At 42.2% G+C, this 26,956-nt stretch overlaps 1 protein-coding gene across 2 annotated transcripts; it reads right to left on the reverse strand.

Moving 5' to 3' along the window:
* Positions 1-40: 40 nt before the first annotated feature.
* On the reverse strand, positions 41-25,437 carry ABRAXAS2 (abraxas 2, BRISC complex subunit). Of its 2 annotated transcripts, XM_019654222.1 has the most exons (9): positions 25,327-25,437; positions 21,288-21,378; positions 17,364-17,400; positions 15,041-15,107; positions 8,709-8,899; positions 7,740-7,859; positions 6,184-6,268; positions 4,543-4,657; positions 41-2,225 (listed from the first exon to the last, which is right to left on the reverse strand). In XM_019654222.1, exons 1-9 carry the CDS (start codon positions 25,423-25,425, stop codon positions 1,759-1,761), a joined length of 1,272 nt encoding a protein of 423 aa, XP_019509767.1. In that variant the 5' UTR covers positions 25,426-25,437; the 3' UTR covers positions 41-1,758. The 2 variants fall into 2 exon arrangements, with proteins under 2 accessions (XP_019509767.1, XP_019509768.1); XM_019654223.1 differs by lacking the exons at positions 21,288-21,378; positions 25,327-25,437 and adding an exon at positions 18,685-19,143 and having other exon boundaries at positions 42-2,225.
* Positions 25,438-26,956: the final 1,519 nt, after the last annotated feature.

A 26,956-nucleotide genomic window follows, 5' to 3' on the forward strand; every position in this document is an offset into this window, starting at 1 on the left:
AGACCTTGTCGGGTGCTGAGACAGACATTAAAACAATGGCACCATGATTAAATAAGTTTTTATTGTCACATTTAACTGCTTTGTCCAATATACACTGTAGGTTTCAGTATGGCATAAAAATAAAAATATATTCCTGAATGTCAAAATATGAACAGAGATGGTGATGGCACTTAAAAAAAAAAATTCACAATGGTGGTGAAGCTGCTAGTAGGTAGCTGAGAAAACTGGAACACATCTGCAGATCAAGTGGTCTGCAACATTTCAAACCAAATGGCAGTAGTATAAGGCCAACAAAACTGGGAGAGGAGTGAAATACGGACCCCACAGAGTGAATATGGAAAGAACGGCAGTTTCAGCATCTCGTTTTTCAGCCCATGTTATATTGTCTAGTTTAGCACTGGAATTGGAGCTCAGTGAGTAAAGTTCTCTCCCATAAAATGAAACCACTTTTCAGAACCTGGTGTAAGCCTCTCTGACAACTTCCTTATTCTTCCCAGTTTTCACTAGTCCAAAGGAAAGGCCGTTCTATTTCAAAGCACTAACCTTGTGGGCTGACCTCCACATAAACTGTCAGTCTTGTCACTTCCAAACCAACAGCCTAAAATGCTCATGGAAGTCTTTAGTGGTTTCACACATTCTGGGGAAAACTAGAAAACAAGCAATAATTAAATAAGAATATAAGTGTATCCCAACAGGAAATTTCTACACATTCCACAATTACCCTCCAAATGGCAACTTAAAAAAAAAAAAAAAAAGGTATGGTTACTCAGATTGAAAATGAATCTTTATTCACCAAGATCCTCAATCAGCTTATGAAATGTCTTTCCTCCACAAATAAAACTAACACTAGGATTTGTCAGAAGAGCTGAATGAGTTATATCCCTTACGCATGAACTCAACTAAAGCCCTTATCTGGAGTCTGTTCGTCATAAAACTCGGGCCTGGAACGTTAACGCCTTTCGTTACCCACTGCTGTGTGTCCTTCACTTCAGACTCCAGAGTAGAGACCATAAATGTGGCTAGTGCAACACAGCAGTCACTGCAATTCCACAAAAGAAAAATAAGTAATTTATTTTATGACATACTTATTTGGATGATTACTTACTGGTAATTAGTAGTTCTACATTTTTTCTTTTTTTAAAGGCAACCATTTTAAGTGACAATACATATCAGGCTAGTAGAAAAAAGTTGAAACAAGGCCCTCTCTTTTGATCTCACAAAGTCATGCAGACAAGAGAAGGTACATCCAATTTGTTCCAATCAGGCTTCTTGGAATTATCAAAATTTCTTTTCTGGCAAAGATGAATTTGGCTCATCATAGAAAGAATGTTCTTTGAAGGCTGCTGCTAAACTTGTTTCCCTTTGAAAAAGTAAATTTCAAGGCATGATAGTGCAAGAGGTAAGTTTTGATTTCTAGAACATTTATAGACTAATTGTGCTTAGTCTCTATTTCCAATTTATTTTAAAGAACAGAAACTACTTTGATAAGTTTCACTTTGCCTAAATTTACCAGTACATCCATGAATCGCACCAGAATTAGGACAATTTGATTATCTTAATGATTCTGTCGTGACACCTGCCACCGCGTCTGCAGGTGAGGCCCCAGGGATGAGGCCCCTCCAGGTTCTGTGCCCAAGGGCTCTCTTGGGAGCCCCGGGGTCTGAGAAAGCAGTTCTCCCCCCCGGAATAAGTCCTCAAAAAACTCTCTCAATAAGTGATTAAGAAAACAGTGCTAAGTGGAGAGTTTCTTTTGTTTAGTTAAATCTGGGAGGTCTGAGTGTTCCTGGAGCCCCCATCGGGATGTGTCATGGGTCGAGAATCTCTTGAATGTGAGTATTCATTATTAGAGGGCTCTGTGGGGTCGATCAAATTTTCATAATCACTGTCGTCTGATTCCTCAACACTGTCTCCAGCTGCTCTCTGGGAAGAAGGAAGGTCTCCACTTCCAGGATACTTCTGTCCGGCGCTGCTGGAAGCATAATTGGAAGAGCCCACAGCTTGAGGTCGAGGCATAAAGACACTAGTTTCCATGCGAGAATGGCTCAGAGTACTTTCCTGATTGTTTGGGTGAAAATCAGAATAAGGGGGGGGAGGGTCAGAGGCCTCTGCGTCTCCAAGTGAACTTCTACCTTCCGCTGCAAACCCGGAATAGGGCGTCCGAGGGCTGAACGCTGTGTCCAGGCTTTCAGACGGCATCTGCCTGCTTACCGTCGCCTGCTGCAATCCTAGGTGAAAACAGGAAGAAAACTGTAACTCTTTCCATATTTTCCCCGCTGTGCATCTCAAGGCTTTAAACAGTTCACCTGACTGTTCTGGAAAATAGCCATCAAGCAGTGAAATTGATTGTTAATATTAACTGTTTTATATTAGCATAGTACTTTATAATTTACAAAATATTTTTCTACACATTCATTTAAGCGTCAAAACAGCCCTCTGAAGTATTATTGTCATTATTAATATTGTTTCCATTACACAGGCAAAGAAGCCAGAGTTCAAAAAGGTGAAGTGACGTCACGAAGGAAGCAAGAAGGAGGGGGCCTGGCATTCGAAAGGGTAGGGCTTTGCTCTCTGAATTCTGTGCGACTTCCTCCACCTGCTGCTGACTGTGCTCAAACTCTGTGGGGGTGGAAGGACGAAATACACACTCCTTACCATTTTTGGAAGTCATTTGAACGTGGGTTTTTTCCTTGGCAAACCTCAATCAAAAAACATACTTCTTGGGCCAGCCGGGTGGCTCAGTCGGTTAAGAGGTGAGCTCTGAGCAACAGGGTTGCCTGTTCAATTCCCACATGTGCCAGTGAGCTGTGCCCGAGCTGAGCTGCCACTGAGCTGCCAACAGGCAGCCGGATGGCTCAGCTGGTGAGAGCACGTGCTCCTAACAACAACGTTTCCGGTTCGACTCCCACATGGGATGTTGGGCTGTGCCCCCCGCAACTAAATTAAAAGCGGTGACTAGAGTTGGAACTGAGCTGCGCCCTCCACATCTAAGATTGAAGGACAACAACTTGACTTGGAGCTGATGGGTCCTGGAAAAACACAATATTCCCCTTCCCCAATTCCCTAACACTGTTCCCTTCCCCAATTCCCCAATAAAATCTTTAAACACACACACTTCTTTACAACCACCTGCGACAGTACACACATACACCTCTTTCTCCTTGAAGGTTTAAGAGCCCTTTGTTAGGTGGCCAGTTTTTCCAGGTACTAGGCCGTAATTTTACCACATTTTTATGAAAATGCTGTGAAACAGCCCATATCTATGAGTCCACAGCCTTTCAGTGCTTTTAAAGGACATTTTCATATTCTTACAAAATTCAGAAAAGAAAAAAAAGAAATTAAAACCAGCCCCCAATTCTATCACCCAGATAACACTGTTAGAATTTTGGTGAAAAGAGCACAAGATTTGGAGTTAAAAAACATAAACTTCAGATGTCAGGCCCCCCACTTCTTTCCTGAACTCCACTTTTATTATTCGGCCTTGTGTATGTGTTGTGTGTGTGTGTGTGTGTGTGTGTGTGTGTGTGTGTGTGTGTGTGTGTTTTAAACACATCTGAGATCATGTTTATACTATTTCATATCCTAGTGCTTTCACTTAAGATTACACATTGGGCGTTATCCCATGTCATTAAAAATTCACTTAAATAGTTGTACAATAGCCTACCATACAGATATGCCAAAATTCAATCAACTGTTTTAATCGCTTGTTTCCAAGATTTTAGGATTATAAGGTTGTGATTAATATTCTTGTGCATAAATCGGTGTCTGCATTTCTTATTGTTTCTAGAAAACTATAACAGTAGAAATGAATGAAACATCATTTACCTGGAAACATAAATTCCCTTTTAATTGGTTTGCAAATATTCTTATTAAATTAGAAAAGGTTAGCTACACCCTTGTCTCTTTTACTCTTGATATTATTTGCCATACATGTTATAAAGTTTACTTACATGTGTTAAATCAGGTGGCATCATAGCAAACCTATCTGTCACCATGCTTAACAGATTCTTGGGCCTAATTTTCATTCAGCCAGCTGACTCCTTAGCTTAATGGTACCTATTCATCCGCAGCTACCAATGAACAGGCATCTAAAGCCTTTGTTGTGACCCTGACTATGAATCAAATATAAAGTTAAAGGAATTTTAAGTGGCGCCTTGATGTGGCTGAATGAACACAGGCCTCAGGCCCTACGTGCTAGGCAGGCCCAGGGCAGCTTAGAAACATCACGTCCACTGTAAGTGGATCTTAGCAGTCAACATGTGCCCAAGTCTGCACCAACCTCTTCTTAGGAGTTATTCTCACTTGCTTCAGCCTTTCTACCGTGGGTCTTCTTTGTCTCCCAGTTTCAGAGACTTGAGAAAGATACCGCGAAAAACAGAACCTCTCTTCTGGAAAAAAGCGTGATGACAAGTGGATGCCCACTCCCAACCGGCCTAACTTAGGGCTTAACGAGTGTGGAAACATTCATCTAGTTTATCGTGTAATTTGATGTTTAAAACCAGACATTCCCCTGATGCTAAATGGTAAAAGTAATAGAAAACTCACTTCTTTCTTGTTCCTTTTCATTTTTCTTCTGAGTGATTTGTCTTCTTAATTTGTTCACTTCTGCCTGACAAGACTCAACAACTCGCTCACTCTTTTCTACATCTGCACACACTGCCTGAGGGAAAAATGACAACAAGATCATTAGTTCCACGTCCAAGCACAGGCATTCCATCGCGAGAGCGCTGCTTCGGAATCGCCCCTCGGAAAAGCCCAGGTGCCTTATTGACTTAAGAAAGCGGATGCATAAGGGAGCAGAGGCATGAAGGCCCAGGAGGCCGGTGCTGTTCTTACACCCTGCCTTGCTTTCTTAATTGTGTTAAGATGATGATACTATTTAGCTTAGACATTCTTTAAAATAAGGGTAAGATGGGAAAGATTTCTACTTTCCCTGGATTATTCATTTTTTGTCACACGAAGAGAATTTTTGATACCAGTCTAAAGGACAAACAAAACATAAGGCAGGAATGAGATGCTTTCAACTTTTATTTATAACCAACGATCACAAATCAGATGACACAAAAAGATTTAACAGAAAATACTGATAATTAGGGAGAACTGAAAAAGAAAGTTTAACAGTCAAGACTTAATAAAAGATAACTATTTGAGAGGAAGTCTATGTAATTTAACCATTCATATGTGATACAAATACGATACTGGTGTTTTCAGAGCAGGCCTTATTCAAATGGCAATGAAATGTATAACAGCCACTTTGAAGTTCGTTGGACAGTGCTGATGGTCTAAAAAGAGCATGGCCATGGATTCAGGACAAAACGCTGTTTTCACTGCACTTTCCTTCCGTAGCAGAAATAGCAGAAACCTGCCAAAAATCAGCCGGCCACCAGCGAGTCTGTGTAAGTTCCCTATACTGCTGGGTGTGCCGCGACCTGAATTTGGACACTAACACCGGAAACTGCCTGTTGGGCGCTTTCTTCTTTTGCCTCAGGCTGACCCCAGGCTGCTCTCCTCTTTCTCAGCGGCTGCCTTCTTTCCTCCCTCTATTCCTCGGGACCTTCATCCCCAAAGTGAGGCTTTCTCCAGGCCTGGGAGACTTCTTCAGCTCCATCCACCACTTTCCTCCTTGTCCTCAAAGCCTCCTTTGTTCTTAGGGTGTAGAGGTGAACGTGGGAAGTACTGTCAGTACCTGGCTCGGTATCTGGCTCGGAGGAGACGTTTCCATACACTGGCTGCATGAATGACTAGCAATGAACAGGCTCCCCTGTGACATCCCCACTGATGGAGGCACTGGGGGCAAAGTAAGTGAGCCAGAAGGCAGGAAACAGGGCCGCACTGAGTTTGGAGGCTTGTGATGTAGTCTCTACTTAGCGTACAACTGATGCGAGCTGTGTTCTTAGCAATCCTTCTTTAAACTCAGATACACTTCCCTAGAAAAAACACTTATAAATGGGGTCAAAAGTATTTAAAATAGTAATATTAATACTGTACTTCAGGCACACATGAGTGAGACAGGCTTTTGGAGGCTGCCGTGAATAACTACTGTACACATCTGATGTAACTTTGGGAAAGTACATTCTGACTTGCGGACAACCCATTTGTCAGTTGGGAGTGTACCAAAAATAAAAGTAGGATTAAAAGCATTTGGGCAATACAAATAAGATGAAAACTAGGAAATCCATCAGTTACCTGTACTTTCTCCTGAAGTGCATTGTAAACCTGATAAATCGCCCTGATGTCTTTCATGACTCCATCCTTGTCAAAAAAGTCAGTACTAGAAGATAGAAAAAAGATGTCACAGTTATTATAACCGCAATAAACCTGAAAGGCATTTTCCTATCACTTCTACCTTCATCTGACGCTTAAATGCTGCAACTCCAAGGTGACAATGTCTCAGCCATAATGCCCACACTACTAGAATTATAAAAGAGAGAAAAAAGGATCCACGTGACTAAGACAATTTAAAAAACAATAAAAAGCTATCCATTTGATAGTGGCCACAGTTATGTTTTAGAATGTCAGAAATATATATACTCTGTCCAAACTTTTTTATCAATTACAAAAAAAATTGTGGCAAATGATACATAAAAAAAGGAATGATAGGGCTGGCCAAGTGGCTCAGTTGGCTAAGAGTTAGTTTAAGAGTGTGAGCTCTGAGCAACAGGGCTGCCGGTTTGATTCCCACATGGGCCAGTGACGCTGCACCCGAGCTGAGCTGCTGCTGAGCTGCCAACAGGTGGCAGAATGGCTCAGCTGGTGAGAACATGTGCTCCTAACAAGGTTGCCTGTTCAATGGTGGGCTAGGCCCACCCACAACTAAGACTGAACTCGGCGCCTTGAGCTGAGCTTCCGCCCGGATGGCTCAGTGGATACAGCGTGCGCTCTTAACAACAAGGCTGCTGGTTCGACTCCCGCATGGGATGGTGGCTACGTCCACCCACAACTAAGATTATAACACAGCACCTTGAGCTTAGAGGCCACGAGCTGCTGACGGGCAGCCAGATGGTGACTGGCACCCTCCACAACTAAGATTGAAGCACAACAACTTGGCTGGTCTCCCTCCCCAATTCCCCAACGCTGTTCTCCTCCCCCAATTCCCCGATTTAAAAAATTAATTAATTAAAAAAAAAGTAATGATAAAGGTAAACTATCTTTTCAATAAAAATAAAACTTAGGGCCGAGTGGCGTGATGGTTAAGAACTGGCCTGGGACGCCAGAGGGACGGGGTTCGGATCCCACATATGAGGGCCAGTGACACTGCCCTCCACAGCTAAGATGCTGAACAACAGCTCAACCTGGAGCTGGGCTGCTGTGAGTCGCCGGTGACGGCGTAGGCTGCAGCCCCTGTGGCAGTGGGTTGCCATGGGCTACCGTGTGTAGCCAGCAGCCAGCGTGAGCGGCCAGCAGCCACAGTGAGCGGCCGTCCAGAAGCTGGCGACTGATCTGCCTCGCCCGGGAAGATCATGCAATGATGGTGCCAACTTGGGACAGTGAAGCAACGTCCTCCACGACTAGACTGAAGAACAAAATGACAGCAACTTGTCTGTTCCCATCCCAATTCCCCAATAAAAATCTTTAAAAAAATAAATAAATAAAATAAAACTTAGACATATAGTAATGGTGGTCTAGAGAATGACCTCACTGCATTTTTCAGTTTCAATCACATCAAACTAGATTTCACATTTCTCTATAAACCTTTTAAATATTAACAGAAGAAAGAACCTTCATTTTACCTTTGTACTTACCCATGTTCTTTAATAACTTTGGCATAACTCTGAGAAGTGTTTGGCACTGAAGACACTTTATACTCTTGCTGGCTGGTATTGCCTAAGTTGGGAATAGCGAGGGATAGCCTTTGATTATACCTGTGGGGGAGAATGAGGGGATCGTGTTAACAGCGCCGCTTGGAGAACGGGTTTGGGCAACAGGAGTCCAAGTCCGCACTGGCGAGCTAACAGGAGGCCTCATGGAGCACCTGCCTCCACAGACAACCCAAGCATGCACGAATTAGCAACTTTCGCTCTTCCCTGAAAGGAGAAGCTCCACTCTAAACTCCCTGGGGGCAGAGGTCACGTCTAATACATTTTCTGCACCCCCCACAGTGATGACAGAGTGCTGAGGAGGTTGTAAATGCTCAAGAAATAGCTACTAATTGACTAATGAAATCTTACAAATGGCTATTTAACAATTAATTATTTTCATTGATGCTGATTTAATTTATTCGACTACAAGTGAATTTCCGGAGGGAAACCTGTTGTTTACAACAGACACCACAGTCATAGGGTTACTTTTTAGTTTTGCTTTAACAAGTTCACAATGCAAAACCCTCATTAACCAGCAGGTGGATCAATTTTACAATTCTGTCTCTGAAATCTATGTTTGAAAATTACAATCAGACTTCCAGAGCAATAAAACTGTATTTCTACATAATGGATTATGGAGAAGCAAATGATGATTTCCAGATGTTCATTCCTCTAAGAATTTAGGCATAATTAACATGTCTTGCTAATTCTTCTTGATTCAAAAACAATTTTAATTTATACAACTGACAGGAAAATACCTTCTCTAACTACAAAGAAAACTAGCAAAAAGAGAATTATAAAAGCTTTTCTTTAAAGATGCTATAAAATGCACATTTTCAAAGTCATAAATCTCAGTTACTTGTACCAGCATCTCTCCTAGTTATGTGCAGCTGGTGGGAATGCCTCCTTTACCTTCGATTTGGTCTAAAGAGAACATATTCTAAAGCATGAGTGGAACTGTTGGCGGTGGAGATGAAGCTGAAGAGGAGGAAGACGAGGTCAGGAGCCCCAAGGATGCGGGTGAGCTGCTTATGGAGAACCTGCTCTCTGTACGACATTTGCTGCTGCGTGTTTCGCCGGAATCTGTACCACCCAATCACTTTCTGCGGAAAAGAAGTTTTAAAAGTTGTATGAAGTCTTACAAGTTTAGTTCTGGATGTGGCCATACAAACACTTGTACACAAATATCCACAGCAGCTTTATGTGCCGTAGCTCAAAACTGAAAACAACCCAACTGCCCAGCAACGGGTGAATGGGCACGTAAGCAGTGGTGTAGCCACACAATGGATTCCTACTCAGTCATGAAAAGGAACTACTGATATATACAACACAGATGAATCCCAAAATACATATGCTGAGGGAAAGAAGCCAGAGCAAAAAAAAAAAGTATATGCTATAGAATTCTATTCATGTAAAATTCTAGAAAATGAAAACTCATCTATCATGACATACAGCAGATCAAGCAGATCAGTGCTTGACTGGGGAGGGGGAGAAGGGGGGATTCAAAAAGGGCCCAAGGAGACTTCGCAGTGATTGACATGGTCATTATCTTATGATGATGATGGTTTCATGGGTGTATACCAAAACTTCTCAAAGTGTATATATACTAACATAAATATGTGCAGTTCATGGCATGGCAATTATACCTCAATATGAGCATTTGTCAAGTTTAGCTTTGTCAGTTCTAACTATAGTTAATGAAGCTGGCTAAGTGAAGGAAGCTGATGTGTTCTCTGGAAAAACAGCTCTCATGATGTGGTCTGCCGGACATCTGGAGGACAGATGACCTCAGACATATCTGGGAGCTTGCAAAAATGCTCCCGGGCCCCACCCAAACCTGCAGAATTGGAACCTCTAAGGGTACAGCCAGGAATATGGATTTAAGATAAGCTCCTTGAGTTTTTTCTTGTGCACACTAAAGTTTGGAAATCTCTGTTGTAGAGAAAATTACCTTAATTCTTTATTAGGAGGATAATCTTACATAGCTTGTTTCTTTAAAATAAACTCTGAGTGAAAATTCTGTTTTAAGAAGTAAAGGTAGTCAGTTGGAGAAAGACAAATACCATATGATTTCACTTATATGTGGAATCTAAAAAGCTGAATGGGCGAGGAAAGTGAACAGAGGCGGTCTCAGAGATGTGGGGGTGCAGCTGATGGCTATTGGTTGGGGGGGGTGGGGATGATGGAGAGAGGGAGGGGGCTGGACAGCATAAATACGCAGCTGCAGTGTTGCCATGGGGACATGGGGGACAATTCAAGGAATGTAATTGATAATGTGAATATTTTGTAGGGTGTCAGGTGGTCACATGTCTTGCATCATGGATGGGGAAGAGGCTTGATCACTGCACTGTACACCTGAAGCTGATGTTGTATAATATTGTATGTCAACTATAAAGTGAACATATATATATGTATAGTCATGGGACGTGGAGCATAGTGTGGGATTTGTAATAGATATGTATGATATTGGGGGGAAATGGGGCGGTGGATTGGGGGAGGGGGGTTGTCACTCCGAGGGGTAAAAAGTATAACTACTGCACTGTGTTGTACAGCTGAAACTAATTCTAAAAAATGTGTATTTCATAATAAAAAATAATTTAATAAAAAAAAAGAAGTGAAGGTGGTTTACAATTGTTAGTGTCATATGAAAATGAACGGGAAATTTCGATGATGTTTTGGCACTTTCGAGTAGGAAGGAAGTGAACCCGCCTTTGCTGCGCCCCTGTGCCAGGCCCCCAGCTAACGATATCACAAGTGTTTTCACTCATTATCACAACAACCCTGGGATGTGAGTGTGTTTTCTCCACTGAGTTCATATCACTGCAAGCAACTCCAGGGAACAAAGCAATAGTGTGTGCTGTCAGGAGCACTGCTGAACAAATGTATGACTTCTAATTACATTAAAGCAATTAATTCTGATAGTCTTTAAATAAAAAGAAAACCAAAGCATTTCTGACAGTATCAATCTTTTAAAAGAGATGTTTTGTCCCAAGTCACAGAGCTAAGAGTTACAGCCAGTATCTGGAACCTGTCTTTTACTACTGTACATTAACTTTAAAATTCCACATTAGTCACACAATGGTGGTCATAAAAAGTGAAAAGTAGTTTTCCTTAAAAAAAAAAATGGATAAGACAAATTATCAACTGGCCAGAGCTATCGATGTCTAAGTACATGGCATGTTAAGCTCGAAGTCCCAGCTCTCTGTTTGCGCCTCTGCTGGATGGGACAGGTCCTATACGCCCTCTCCTCTCCGTCCTTGCAAAGACCTGAGCAGCGCTAGGCACACTGGCTGTTCTCACGAGTCACTCACTGATGAACAGACTCTGGCAAGCGGCTACCAGATAAGTACGCTTTTTACTTATGCTGATTCTACTTGTTTTAATCTATTTGTATTTTCTGAGAAGCAGGGAACCTTATAAACGTATTTTGGATATCAACTGATAGTAATCAACTTATTCATCTGATATTTGCTAAAAAGGATGCTCCCATCATTCTGATCAATGGAAGATAAGATGTCAAATTAATTCACACTGGTGACATCTATGAGCTAACAAGCTAGTTGTAAGGCTACTGCAAAACTAGGTCACTGATGCTGAAAAGCACATTTCTAGTAGCTATGCTTGGGCCATGATGAAGAATTAGGGATAACTTTCCCTAAAACCTTGTCTCTGCTGAAGTTTCACAGACAGTTTTCATGAAGACCTTCCTCCCTACTCTCCAAGCTACGCGTTCACTTACATTTGTCATCGTTAGGTTGTGTTTTGGGCCTTAGGATGGTATTAAGACGACAGTTATGTTGATCATTATCTATTTCAAAATAGATGCTTCTAGAAGGCATAAATCCTCCTCTCACTTGCTTCTTTGTCCTTAGCCCCAAACCTGAGGCTTGTGGAAACTCAGCCCAAGCTGTAACTCAGCACGTGACCACATTGTACCTACTGGGGATTTCATACCCAAAACACTAGCCTCTCTGGTAAGCCCAACACATATTTTTTAGTGTTTTAACGATGTTGCTGAGTTTCTATATTTGAGGGCCACACTTTTTTTAGTAAACATGTTTCTATATATTTTATACAATAGATGCTATTGTGACAAAAATGTTTATTAACTTGTGTTTTCTAATGGGTAATTCTAGGATTCGGACTTTTTAAATTACTATGTATTTGTTTTTGAGATCAACTTATTAAATTTTCATTCAATTCTTAGAATTTTTAAATTGAATATTTGATTTGAAGACTGCCTAGCAAACAGTTAATTTTTGAAAAATTTCTATCATCACGTTCTTCAAGAGTTAACAGTAATAAAATATTTTCTGTATGTCAGGTACTGTTTAAAGTATAGATGTATTTAAGCCTAATATTTCAAATGTACCTTTGTCGGTAGTACAATAGCCCTTTTGAGGTGAAGATACAATTTTGTACCATTCCTGGGGGGAAAAACCCTAACTAGGATCAACTATAACGCTTTTCAGTCATTTAAATATTATACATCTTTGCTTTTGTGCTGGAAATTTGGATTTCTGAAAAAAACCCTCAAAGAGTTTATATTATGTATAAGATGCCACAGGAAATACAATGAAATATAGTAAAACCTTGGGTTGCGACTAACTTGGTTTGCGAGTGTTTCGCAAGATGAGCAAACATTTCTAATACATTTTAACTTGGTAAACGAGCGATGTCTTGCAATATGAGTAGTTTGTTTCCGCAACGAATTATGCTCGCAAACCAAGGTATTACTGTATATAGTTCCTGCCCTTAACAAATACCACGGAAAACATAGTTTCCTAATAAATTGAAACAACAAACTGATATCTCTAATTGCAAAGAAAACATCAACATTTGTTTTAGCGCAAAGTTCTATAAAATCAAAACTGTTGATCAACTTTTAACTTTTTTGAGACTTCTGGCCCCAGAAAAAGGAAAGTTAACTCCAGATAACAACCTATGATTAGTGTTCTGTTTCTCAAAACAGCAAATCCAGTTTTAAGACCCTCAGATTAGGGCCGGCTGAGTGGCTCAGTTGGTTAAGAGCTCGCTCAAGAGTTTGAGCTCTGAGCAACAGCGGTTCGAGTCAGCCCGAGCTGAGCAGCCGTGAGCTGCCAACAGGTGGCGGGATGGCTCAGCTAAAAAAAAAAAAAAAAAAAAAAAAAATAAGACCCTCAGATTAATTTGGAAATGTGTCCCTATTCTACTACTGGAAAAGCTACATAGTAGTTTACATAGTGAGTCCTTTTTTTCTGTTTCTTTTCAATTATAAGACACAGTTAACAAAACAAACAAACATCAAATCAAGTCTCCCTTCATCAGCAGCGCTTCCTCTCCCAAAGTACCCACTTGTCAGTTTGGTTGGCTTCCTTCCAGATCTTTTTCTGTACATTTAAACACTCATTCAGACTTTTGTTTTTACATTAAAGAGACCCAAATTATAATGCTGCTTTTTTCGTTTAACATTAATTTGGAGCTCTATGTCATTACATGAGAGCCTCCCTCATTCTTTTTAATGCTGGCTTCATATTCCATAGTATGGAGGTACCACCATCATTTACTTCATCATTCCCCACTGGTGAACATTTAGATTGCTTTCCAGATTCTCACCATGAAGCAAAGATGCAGTAAACACCCTCTACCCTGGATTAAGAGGCCGGACTGCTGGGTTTAAGCCTTGGCTCCACCATTACTCGCTGGTGAACTTAATTGTAGTTGCTCAACTGTAGAATGGGATGACAGGAACAGCAGTTTTCCTCACAGGGCTCTTGCAAGGATTAAACGTGTCAGTGCCTGCATCGTGCTTAGAACGTGTCCTGGCACAGGGTTAAAGCGATCAATAATGCCAGTTTTTCATGTCTTGGTGCCTAGATGCCATTATTTACTTGGGACAGATTCCTAGAGGTGGTATTACATATTCAAAATCCTGTCACTGCAAAACTCTCCTCCTAAATGTCTGTATCAACTTACATTCCCACCAACGACAGCCTCGCCATTTCCCACAGCCTTGCCAACACTGCATATTAACAATCCTTTTAAGCTCTGCCAATCCGGTGGGCAAAAAAATAGTGTCACGTTGTTTTAATTTGCATTTGCAAGGTTAAACAGCTTTTCATTTATTTCTTGGCCATTTGTGGATTTCATTTTTCTTTGGTGGATTTCCTCTTGATGGTCTTTACTCATTTTTCTCACTTTACCTTTTTTCATCTATTTTTAAAAAATACTTGCGGTACTTTTAATATGTAGGGAGTGCTCTACAAAACTGTGCTCCAATAAGAACTTTCATGGAACAAATTTTAGTTTTAGAAAGTATAATAAAGACCTTTATCTAAAATATGAAAATAAATGGCACGGGGAGGTAAGGCAGTGGCTGGGGGAGGAAGGACAGCCTGCTAAGAGAGTCTGGAGCGTACGCTCTTGGGCAAGTCACTGAGAATGAGAGCCGGGCTATGGCGCACGGCTGCTCTAACTCCCTTTCCCAGGAGGGCAGAGGACTGGACCAGACTCTGCCCTGTGGAGCACCGCCGGAGCTTGTCATCACCCGCAAAGCCATGTGTCCTTCCTTCCAACCTGTCCCCACACTTTCCCTCTTCCTGTCACCTTACCTGCTCTGCTTTCTGCTTGGGTGCCCAGCAGAGGTGCCGAGACTGAGGCGGCCCCGCACACGGCACTCACTCCCGATGCCCTTCCCTCCGACCCCTCAGGGCCCAAGCCCCACACTGCACGGAGGATTTCTACCCACAGGGCATCTCGGAAAGCTTTTTTATAACACATGCTTCTAAGCAAAGGCATTTTGTTTTCTGTTTGACAAGTCAGCAGCTTTTATTGGTTCTTTTTTTCTTCAAGTGAGGTTGAATAACCAATCTATTTTTTGGGAATTTATGTACCAAAGTAGAAATTATATAATTATTTCATGTGTATTAAATATTTACAAAATTATTTTTTAAATTACAAAGTAGAAAGACAGGACCACCCAGAGTCAACTCAACTATTGCTAGTTTTCAGATTATAGCTCCTTTTTTCTTCAGATTTTTCCAAAATGGAATCATACTATAAATATCTAATTTTTTTTTCTATTGATGTAGTGTAAACATTGTCTCAGGCCTTCAATTTACCTTTAAAATCTACTCAAGGTAACAGAACTCTCATATATTAACATCGAATTGCATTGTTCCATTTCCATTTCTTTCTGGTTTTAAGCTTGGGTGATGAGATCAGGAGCAATTTCCAAATCAGAACAGGCAACAAACAGAACATACCTTTCTCCGATCTTTAAGAATCCTGTCCAAACTCTCTTCATTAACTTTGCTTGCATAGTCATAAAAACTATTTTTTAAAGAGAAAAAAAATATTATATTAAAATCACATGGTATTGTGACATGGATATACTTAGCTACATGTGTCTATGGGTCATCTAACCCTAAAGGCTGGTGATAAAGATATAATGGCTTGTCTTCAATAGGTATATAAAGAGAAATCAAACTAAACGCTTTACTGATATATCTGTTGCATCAAAGAATACTCAAGAGACTGTTACATTCAAAGGGGATTACTTCCACACTTGGGAGGTGCTGATAGCAAGTAATTACAGAATACGTGGTTTCAAATGTCTGTGACATTTCTTCCTTGTTTCTAAAGCATCTATTACTTATGAAAAAAAAAGAACACAAGAGCTCATTTTCTGAGAGATGAAGAAGCAAGATGAATATTTGCTGAATGCTTAATAAGAAAATCAGAGGCATGTTTTCTCATGTGACTTCACTTCCTTCTTGCCTCAACGCCGGGAGGTATTAATTCAGCCTGACAAGCCAAGAAGTTTTATTCCCATTTTTGTAGATAAAGACACTGAAGTTAAGTGACTTGGCCCAAATCACAGAGCTGGTAGATGGAAGAGCCAGGAGTTGAAGCCAGGTCTGGTTAGCTTCAAATCCAATGCACTCATGCCTAAAATAGACCAACGTAACCAGGATCCTGTGGTGAGCAGCCCAGGCCTGATGGTGTGCGGGCCTTTCTACCACTGGTCCCCGTTTTAGGAATGCCACCCCTCCTCTCCTCCTCGCACCACTGGAAGCCCAGGCTTTATAAGGCGGGACGGAGTTCAAGATACAGTAAACACACTGAATTGGGAGTAAGAAGATACCACCTCCAGCTCAGTTCTGCTTCTCACTGTATGATCTTGAGCAAGTCTCTTAACCAATCTGGCTTCCACTTCCTTTTTTGCAAACTAAAGGGTTTGGAGTAGGCAGATGACAGTTCTAAAGTTTCTTGCAGCTCTAAGAATTATGAGTCTATGATTTAAACTTAGATCCTTGTTCTGGTCTGACTTTGCTGGAAGTGTCGTAAGGAATCCCTGAGAAGGACAAGGCAGGGCACACTTAGCAAAGCTCTGGGTAGTCAGGGCCACACTGGACACTCTCATGGGCCAGACGGAGGCACTGTGTGAACCAGGCCTGAGTCACTTCATCTGCTCTGAGAGTCTTCTCAAATGAATCACCGGTTGCTTGTCCTCTCATTCCTCTTTCAGTTCTGTGTAAATCTAAGAGATGAGGTTCTCGGCTACTCTGAAGCCTCACCCACAGGTAGCCATCTTCCATGATGACAATCCTCTGAAATACTGAGGTTGGTGTGTGTGTGTGTGTGTGTGTGTGTGTGTGTGTGTGTGTGTGTGTATGTGTGTGCGCGCGCGCGCGTGTGCATGTCGGGGGGTGACCATGACACAAGTCCCCAGGAGCTCTTGGGTGCAAGGGGGCTGGGTGCTTGGGCCAGCTGAGAACGGGCGAGTGGTCAGGGTGAAAGCTGCAGGGAACACACAGCAGGAAGGAGTCAGCCGGTGTTTTAAGGAGGAAGTGCTGCCCGGGAACACTGAACTGAAGCAGTGTGGGCAGCAATACAAGGAGAGCGTTGGCCTGGCTTCTGGGAAGGCAGAAGAACAGGACCTCAGAGAGTTTTAAGAAACAAAGAGGTAACATCACCAGACCAGCCCTCAGGGAGAAGGGATGGAGCTAAGAAAGAAGGCAGAGGCCTGGGTGGTGGTGTGGGGAGCAGGGTCCTGTGTGTGGGAATACTGGCCTTTTTCTCCCTCACCTTCACCCTTCCACACGTGTCTGTCATTTGCTTTCTCCCTTCTGCATGTCTCTCCTCCCACTTTTTTCGCTGTCTGTCCTTTAGTTGGTCATAATGTACAACTGGTGTCGATCAACTTAAATAAACACAAAAAGAAAGTTTTATGTTTTCGTTCCTTATGTTTTAAAGTTAAATACAGAACATCTTTTATTCCTCTCTAAAACACCTTAAATTATTTTATCTACACGTACTTCCTTCTCCATGAAGAGCCCTTGCTGGGGAGGCTGCTGGGAAGGCAGCTTTCATTCTAAATCAAGGTAAGCAAGGCTTCTGCCTCCCTTCCCTAACCTAACGTGGTGCCACACACACATCAGGCGCTCCATGAATAAGTGAATTTGGATACCCTCAGTTGTATTTGTGACTCCACAGCCATAATCAGCTACCGGTCTAAATTCACTAGTTTTGAATCAATTACTATTTTAATAAGAACTAAAAGCTACAAAGAAGAATGTGGCTTACCTAAAAAGTTTTGAACAAGGCTGATGATTATGGATTTCTGAAATTAGAAAGAGAAAATACATCATAGTTAATCATGTAAAATGTAGGCAATTATAAAATAGCCTAGGATGTTTTTTTAACCAAAATCTCAGGCAATGAAATGATAGTTTTTGTCTCCCAAATAGGTGCTGTGTGTACATTAGTGAAGGCAGTGTGCCTTCTCAGCATTTCAACTCAGGGACACATTCTCAGAACAAAGTAAACTGGGGAATGAAGGCTCTGTTTCCATTTGTCCGTGTATTATGAGCACACAGCTAAAAGCTGTTACTCAGGACACGCAGCTATCGTGTGCTCTTACTCAGTCTTCCTATTTAAACAAAGCATACGAGGAAACGGTATCCACTCACTGGAAGTGTTTCCTCAAGGTGCATAAAGGCTGTGAGGACAGCTTGGGGAGAGGAGGCCTTGACCACCCTTCCATCAATAATCCAGCAACAGCTCCTGATGACTTGGGCCAGGCATTTCGAATAGGAAGGGAGGAAACTCTGGAAGTCTATTAACCCTTTCAAAGATGGCCAGCACTAAGGGAAACCATTATTTATAAGGCAGACCCTAACGGCTTCTGAAAAGATGGCTGTGATTAACCAGAGTGGATCATTTCTTCAAGCTCACCAGGGGGCTTAGGGTTTGGGCTGGTTCATAAGACCATGAGACTCATTAACCATTCAATTCTATTAATAACATTCTCCTGGACAAAGACTCATTACCTGCTGTTTAAAATGTCACAGCCCAGAGTTACAGGCTGCGATCTTAACTCAATTAAAATTAAACCAGAGCCTTAAAAGACATGGGGCGATTACCGTCTCTGCTGCTGTTAACGCTGCCAAAACACACACAGAGATGCAATACTTCCACAGGAAAGACAAGTTCATTTGCCTAGAATGGCTGTTGACATAGTGATACAAATAAGAAAACCTCTAGGGGGAAACATCTAGAAACGTTTCCTTCTTTTATCACCAAAAATGATACAGTAAGCCCTCATAAGTTATTTCAGATACTTTTAGCAATTAGAATGTGGAACATCTGTAGCAAAAACATTTCCTAGTGTTCAGGGAAAAGAAAAAGAGCGCATCTTCTCCTTTAAAGGAAAGAATATTTCGTTTCAGAAAATCCCTAGAGTAAATTCTGAACTCTGAGTACACCTCCTGTCATCAATCCGCCCAGGCAGACTTCCTTCATGATTTACAACCCGGAGTAGAAGCACACTAAAGATAGGCTCTAGATATCACGTGGTATTTCCTAAAGAAGTTAAAGCCTTTTCACATAAGATTTTTTGCAATACCTAACGAAGCACTCCATGGAGAAAACAGGGTGATGGTCTCAAACATGCCAACTGCCGATCAGAATGAAGCTGGCGGACGCATCGGCTGACAGGTGGACCTCTGGAAGCAGGCAGAGGCAGGACAGCCTCGCCTAGGACCCTAGAGCTGCCCAGGCCTCCAGAGCTCACCCACAGGGTTGACTCCTCTTCATGTGCACATGGTGCCTCTGCACACACTTCTTTACCAATCCCCACCGGCAGGGCCTGCTGTTCTTGCTCATCTGATCTCTGCTTCTCCTGCCGCTGGGTGAGCTGAGCAGTGTCTCTCCTTCTTCCTTCCACTCTTTCCAGTAACTGCCACTACATCACCTCATTAACTAAGGAAGCTCTCCTGGTTCTCCTTCCTAGGACTACGGGTGATGGCTCTGCTTCCAGTGAGTTAGCACAGCTTTTTTTTTTTTTTTAATTGGGGAACTGGGGGATGGGAACAGCACTGAGGAATTGGGAGAAGGGGAACAGACAAGTTGCTGTTGTTTTGTTCTTCAGTCTAGTCGTGGAGGACGTTGCTTCACTGGCCCAAGTTGGCACCATCATTGCGCTCTTCCCGGGCGAGGCAGATCAGTCGCCGGCTTCTGGACGGCCGCTCACTGTGGCTGCTGGCCGCTCACGCTGGCTGCTGGCTACTCAGGTAGCCCATGGCAACCCACTGCAGCAGGGGATGCAGCCTATGCCGTCGCCAGCGACTCCCGGCAGCCCAGTTCCAGGTTGAGCTGTTGTTCAGCATCTTAGCTGTAGAGGGCAGTGTCACTGGCCCTCATATGTGGGATCCGAACCGGGGCCCTCTGGCATCCCAAGCCAGCTCTTAACCAACGCGCCACTCGGCTGGCCCTAGCACAGCTTTTTAAACGAACATGTATTCAAAACAACACACAGACACTTCATGTTCAAAATGTGATATTCGATATAAACTCTTCCTTATTGTAGAGTCAGGTAAAAGTGTCTGTGCGTGGACTCAGACGTTTTTCAACAAATAAATCTGGTCCATTTATTTTATTTAAAACATCTTATTCTGGGGCCGGCCGAGTGGCTCAGTTGGTTAAGAGCTCGCTCAAGAGTTTGAGCTCTGAGCAACAGCGGTTCGAGTCCAGCCCGAGCTGAGCAGCCGCTGAGCTGCCAACAGGTAGCAGGATGGCTCAGCTAAAAAAAAATAATAAAATAAAAAAAATAAAAAAAATAAATAAAACATCTTATTCTGGAAGTTAAGCTATGCCAGAAAATTTCTTCACACTACGGGTATGGAATACTGCTCATGGTACTTTACCTAATGCTTTGCCTTTCAATCCAGTTTTCCAGAGTCCCTGGTCTACATTTCCTAATACGGATTTACTTTATTTTTAATTATAGTTGACATACTTGAAAACCCAAGTGCAAACAATAAATAATTGCACAGGTGTCCAATGAAACCAAATGCTCTATTTTAGGAAGTTAAACAGTTAAGCAAAACAAAACACAAAACCTTGGTGAGAGAACAGCTCAAGGAGAGAGTTCAGTCTCGTTTTCTCCCAATCCTAACCGCACTGCGGTCCTCACCCTGGCCTCCCGGTTCATGTACCAGAAGGCTCTTAGAACAGGCTGGAAACTGACGGCTTGGCCCCAACACGACGGGCCTTCCAGCAGTACTGAAACCACTCTCCTCCACAGACACTGTACTTCAGCCCCAGAAACAGGCCAGGTCTCCCGGATGCTTTATGCACACCTGGCTGTGTTCCTCTGAGCGCACTGCCCACGGGCCCTGAGTTCACCTCCTTCATGACGTCTTTACTGATTTCACCCACTAGCAGCTTTGTTTTTTCCAACTTATGGGGTTTCCTTCCTTACAGCACTCATCTTGCACTGTCTGGTACGTGTATGCTCGTCTTATCCTCCCCACACTCCTGGAAGCAGGGAGGCATCTGGATATTCCTCTCATTGCCTAGCACATGCCTCACACTTCAATGAATGTTGGCTGCACAAATGAATAAATGTCCCTTTCTTTGTTCTGAGTATCAGGATGTGCTGTTTGATGATATGCTCGAGGTGAAGCTGAAAGGGCTATGATCCCTATGTATGAAAAGGAGGCTGACCCAAGGCGAGTAAGAGTATCTATAAATACTCCTTCATCTTTCCCAACAATCTCCCCCAAATTGACCATTTGAGTTATTCCTCAGAAGACTGTGGAGATTTAGCAAATATCTCATGTAAATAAGTGTGAACATCTTTGTCAGGTCCCTCCAGGAAGGACCAGCATAACACATCCTTTCATTATAGTGTCAGGTGATGTTGGCAATGGGGATAGCCTACTTTGCAAACTTGAAGTTCATAGTGGTTTTGAAGAGACTATGAAGTACAATAGCACACAGCAATTTAGTAGACGTCAGACCCCTTAGCGGGTAAGGGAGAGCTTTATAGGATATCTAAAGCTAGCTACAGCAGTGTATGTTATTTATTAGTACAAATAAATTGCACTGTGATTTTAGTGGTTTTCTATGTACTCTTCTAATCTTTTAGATTAAAATCAGTTAAGGGCCAAAGAACAAACAGTATATATACAAAAAGAGTGTGTCTAAGGTCCGCGATGAACTTACCAATTACTTGCAGAAATTCTGTGTTGCTGATTTGTGAGTCACTGATGCTAAAGGTTTCCTCCTGTCTTACCTCTCCCAGCAAAAATCCTTCCTGAAAGTCAAAGAAGAAAACAGTTACAGACTAAAAATAAAGATGGTTTTCACTGGAATTAAGAGGAACTGAGGACATTAAAATTTTATAATAATTTTAACAATAATCCAAGTAAGCTTGCCATGTAAACTACTATTCGGTAAACCAACAAAACTAAAGCAATCTGAGGTGTATCTATTAACTGGATTGTTTGAAAAAAGGATTCCATACAAGATGAAATATTATTGTAATCCCTTCAAGTCTTCCCTGTTTTTTAAAGTAAAAATGAGTACAGTGAATTCCTCACCTAAATGCTACTAAGTATAATAACCAATGTCAAAAAAGCTCAGAAAGCAGAAATATTCCAAGTTTGTTTTCCTGAAGGAGCATATAATTTATTTCATTGTTTTAAAAACACTGTTGATGATAAAAGGACACAGAAGTTAACAATGCACAACTAACTGCACTTCTGTAGGCTGGAGTGGAAAATTAGGATCTCAATAAATAAATTCCCATCACTCACATGAAAACCTTTCTTTACTAATTGCAGAGGTTAGTTTATTTATGCCTTTGGACACCATGTGCCACCATCATCAACTCTGGATTACTCAGCATCTAACCTACTGTTTCACTACTTGCTCTGATGGTCAGCACAAGCAGTTGGAGAACATTGACCCTAAATGTCAAAATAACTTCCCTGTGGAGGGTAAACAGATAGGTTGTTCTGGAATCTCTGTTCCCAGATACCCACATGGCTTACTCCTTCCCTCCATGAGGCTCTTTACTCAAATGGCACCTTATCAGAGAGGCCCTCCCCGGCCAGTGTAACAGAAAGCGCATGTGGCAGGCACTCGGTCCCCTTTACCCTGCATTCTTTTTCTTCTGAGTCTTCTCACTATCTGCCACATTACATATTTATATGAACAAATAAATGCCTATCCCCCACTAAAATGTAAGCTCCATGAGAGCAAGGACTTGGTGCCTAACACATAGTAGGTGCTCAATAAATACTGGATGAATAAATTTGTTGAAACAATACACTGTACTATATACCTTTTTATTCTAGGCTGATCCTTTAAATCAGCGGTTCTCAACCTTCCTAATGCCGCGACCCCTTAATACAGTTCCTCATGTTGTGGTGACCCCCAACCATAAAATTATTTTCGTTGCTACTCTATAACTGTAATTTTGCTACTCTTATGAATCGTAATGTAAATATCTTTTTGTTTTCCGATGGTCTTAGGCGACCCCTGTGAAAGGGTCGTTTGACCCCCAAAGAGGTCGCGACCCACAGGTTGAGAACCGCTGCTTTAAATCAATTAAAGAAGGTTTCTAGTTTAAGAACATTCCCAATTGGAAGAAGGAATCTGAGGAGGTGAGGAGGGAGAGACAGGTGCTTTACAGCATAGCTTCCGTATTGGATTAGGGGGATAGAGTGTCCTAATATCCCAAATCATCGTGTACAGGGCATTTCACAAACCTGAGTAATATAGAGATCCCCTTAGAAAAAAATTCTCTCAGGCCTGAAGGTGCACCCATGACTACTAGTTTGAGAAACATTAACTAAGGAAGCTTGTTTTATCTTACAAAAGTTGTTTCAGTTACCAGTTCTCACTACAAAAGAGAAACTTTGTAACATGTTAAAACATGTTTCTTAATCAAAGTGAAAAAAAATTAAAATTCCTACAGAAGCTTAGACCTTAAGAACATATCTACAGATTCCTAGTGTTCCAATACAGAGTTGCTGGATTTAGCAGATAAAAATATGAGACACCCAGTTAAATCTGAATTTCAGACAAACAACAAGTAATTTTTATGTAATATTTGGGATATACTTATATTAAAACTTTATCTGAAATTCGAATTTAACTGGGTGCCCTATATTTTATCTGGCAGCTCTAGCACAGTCCTCGGTTTTAAAAAGTGAACAGTGACATCAAGACATTTTAAAGCCAAGCATAAAATGAATGCTTATTTATAGCTACTGTTCTGGGATTGTTTGTTACTTTATAGAGAGAGTAGGAAAACTATAGTGTGTGGGCTAAATCCAGTCTAATGCCTGTTATGCACAGTTCACAAGCTAAGAATGCTTTCTACACTTTACATTGTTGAGAAAAAATGAAAATCGGAATAGTATTTCATGATGTGAAAATTATATGAAATTCAAATTTCAATGTGCCGAAATAGAGTTCATTGGAAATAGTCACCCTAATTCACTTATTGTTTATGGTGGTTTTCTCCCTACAACGGCAGAGTTGAATAGTTGCTACAGAGAGCGCATGGCTCCCAAGACCTGAAATACCTACTATGAGGCCCTTGATAGAAAAAGTTTGCTAACTCCAGCTCTATTTAACTAATTTCTTGCCTGGACGAAACCAGAATGTGCTACAAAAGCAGATTCTTGGTTCTTCAACTTTAAAATACATAAAATTGAAATTACTTTGAAGTATTCTGCATATATAATTAATTGTAGCAAGGCTAATATAAACAGGTATGGTAATAACAATACAAACTATTGTCATTGGTGAAAGTTTCCATGAAGTCTAGCAGCACACCTGCCACAGTGTAGATATTAAAGAGATAGCTCTTCAACTAATAACAATCTAAGTAACATGGCTAGCTCACTGCAATCTGTAGAAAAACTATCCACTTTCCAACAGGTAGCTGTTTATTCTCAAAATAATCTTGCTTACACATAAACTGTGATATTACTAGGCACTCCAAAAACAAGAGAGGTTAAGAAGCATTCTTTAAACCAGATTTAATACTTCTACGGGCACTAGGAGTATCACAAACCACCTATATATGGAACTTTATTACATTATTAAATAGTTGGCTGCAGTATCAAAGGCCTTAATGTCATGAGACAGGAGCGGCCTGTGGAAAAACTCAGGTAGTCTATATTCTTATCATTAATCTCTACCATCAGCACTGGAGAGATGAAAGGTACATTAATTTCATGCCATTGAATTTACTGAAGGAATCCCCTCCCTATGAAATGTTTTTTTTATTAATGGAAGCTAAGATTGCTGACATCACATCAGATCCAGTTCCTTCCACTGCAGTGTATCATTTTGCTTTGTAATGACAACCACAAAACCCTCCACACTTGTTTAATGAATGTGAATAATTCACTATTAGCATCATTTAAAATAACACCCCAATTTGGTGGGCCAATTAATTGCGTGCTTAAAGATGAAAAAAAATTATCTAGTTTCACAAACAATTTCCACATAGAGGCGAGTGATATTAAAAGACAAGCCGAAAACTAAAGACATTGAAGCGGACAGGCACTGCTCCCTCTGTGGGCTCCAAAGCCTGTGTATTTTCGATTATTCATACGCAGGCCTATCACTTCCCTATTTCACTGCGACTTAGTTCCGAGGTCTTAGAACATTCGCCAAGGAACTAAACACACAACTTCAAAGCACGTAGACCCTACGCCTAACATTTCTGTTTACATTCTCCATTTTCCATCGAGGCGAAGAAAACACGCGATCATATCTAACAAGTATGAATAGTGACAGTCATGGTTTCCCATGTCGCACCCCACGAACCCCTGTGAGACAAGCGGGCGGGGCTGCGTGTCTCGGCTCCTGCCCGACCCCGGGCTCCCCTCACTAGTCTAGAAGCCTGACACTCAGGGAGGGGCAGGCGCTCGGTTTCCACAGCGCGACTCCTGACACTGCCGGCGGCCGGCCGGGGCAGCCTTGCCAAACCGGACACTGCTGTCCCAGGACCGTCGGGCGGCGGAAGGCACCGAGCGAGGGGGCCCATCCCGGGGGCGAAGGAGTCCCGAGCAGAGGGAGCTCGCCAGGGGCGGGAGCAGCCCGAGTCACCAGCTCCTCGGGTCGGCCAGGGAGCTCGGGGGGGTGGGGGGGTGGGAGGAGCGAGGGGCGAGTGGTCCCGGCTTGGCCCGAAACAGAGGCTGGAGGCCCCAGTAGCCACAGCGCGGGGCCCGGCACCTACGTGGTCGGCGTTGCTGTTGGCGCTGTGAAAACACACAGCGCTGAAGGTGTAGCCCGAAATGGAAGCCGCCATGATGGAAATCTCCAACTCCCCCATCATGCTCCGCGGAGGGCACACCGCCTTCCGGCCGGCCCCGCCCGTTGGCATCCTGGGAAATGAAGTCTTCGGCGGGTGAGGCCTGGCGGCCGAAGCGCCCAGGTTGAGGAGTGCCGGTTTATGTGATCAGAACGACTCCCGCACTGTACCCTCCCGTGGGTCTCGCGCCCAGCACACCCCAGACATTGCCTCTTCTGGATAGCCCTTGATGGTTACCCAAACCATTTTTTTCTTTATGCAAATAAAACTATAATATTAGTGTTAAAGGCCAACATTTGCTGTACTCAGTTGAGGATGAAAGGAGAAAGACAATTCAGGCAATTGTATAGTTTTGGGTTTGATACAGAAGTAACACGATATCCAGTTCTACATGACCATTCTGGCTGCAATGTCAAGAATACAGTGCCAGGGGAGAGAGAAAGCAGTATTACAATAATCCAGACGCTGGGTGACAGTGGCTTGGGAGTGCTTAGAACTGAAATGGTGGTAGCAGTAAAGATGGTAAGCTATTGGATCCTGGGTACAAAAGAACACAAATTTAATGAAAAGTAACTGAAAGAGGATAAAAACATAAGTAATAAATAAAAGTGAAAATAAACCATAGCAAAGTTAGGAAACAGGGAAGGAACTAAACTTTCTAATCATTATTCTTCAATTATTCAGTCTTTCTGGTTCAAAACTGAGCTCTTGCTCTCCCACAAAAGTCCTTCTACCACTCTTCCCAAGCTCAGCAAACAGAACTGTTTTCTGACAGTTGCTCAGGACAACCTTGGAATCATTCTTGACACCCCTCTTTGATTGGTTGGCAGTCTTCAAAATATATCAAAATACTCAGAAGCTGTTGCAATGCCCCAGTAAGCTGTGAGCCTGAGTGACCCAAAGGAAGGCAGAGTGGTGGCGACAGGATTGAAAAATGCCCCTGGGCCCAGATACCAGAGGAGACAGGGGAGGAGGCGGGGAGAGTGAGGGAAGGACAAGGATGATGCTCTGCCTTGGGTGACTGTGGGATGGTCAGGGACCACCTGAATCTAGAACACAGGGAAGAGAGGGTTTGGAAGTATGGGGCTGAGGGAGAAGGATGTGCAAGACAGTTCTGTTCTGAATAGGTTAAATTTAATGTAACAAGGAACATCTAGGCAACCGCAATAGAAGTCTGGAGCTGAGGGTAGAGAATGGAATTGGAAGTCGCTAATAAGGACGATAGCTAACATTTACTGAACACTGATTATACGTCAGGCTCTGTTCTAAGCTCTTTACATGTACAGTGGATTAACTTATTTAATCTTCCTAAGAACCCTTAAAAGTAGATGCATTTTTAAACTCTATTTGATGGCTTAAGCTACATCAAGCACATAAGATTGCACAGGAATTATCTCATGTAATCTCTACAGCTGCCCTATGTCATAAGGATGGGCAAACTGAGGTCCTAAGTTAAGGAACTTGCCCATAGTCACATATGGTAAGGCCAGGGCTCAAAACCTGGCAGCCCAACTTGAGATAGGTGCCTAGCTCCCTTTTATAAAGGCTCACTTAA

Source organism: Hipposideros armiger, unplaced genomic scaffold (genome assembly GCF_001890085.2).
Source record: "Hipposideros armiger isolate ML-2016 unplaced genomic scaffold, ASM189008v1 scaffold_216, whole genome shotgun sequence".
NCBI lineage: Eukaryota > Metazoa > Chordata > Mammalia > Chiroptera > Hipposideridae > Hipposideros > Hipposideros armiger.

What these genes read in the sequence shown, in the direction of transcription:
- ABRAXAS2 (XM_019654222.1), bottom strand. Translation starts at nt 25,425, where the DNA reads ATGATGGGGGAGTTGGAGATTTCCATCATGGCGGCTTCCATTTCGGGC. An exon ending in CCTTGTTCAAAACTTTTTAG is followed by an intron (nt 15,108 to 17,363) that starts GTAAGCCACATT and finishes TTTAAAAAATAG; the next exon opens with TTTTTATGACTATGCAAGCA. An exon ending in TGAAAAGGAACAAGAAAGAA is followed by an intron (nt 2,226 to 4,542) that starts GTGAGTTTTCTA and finishes GTTTTCACCTAG; the next exon opens with GATTGCAGCAGGCGACGGTA.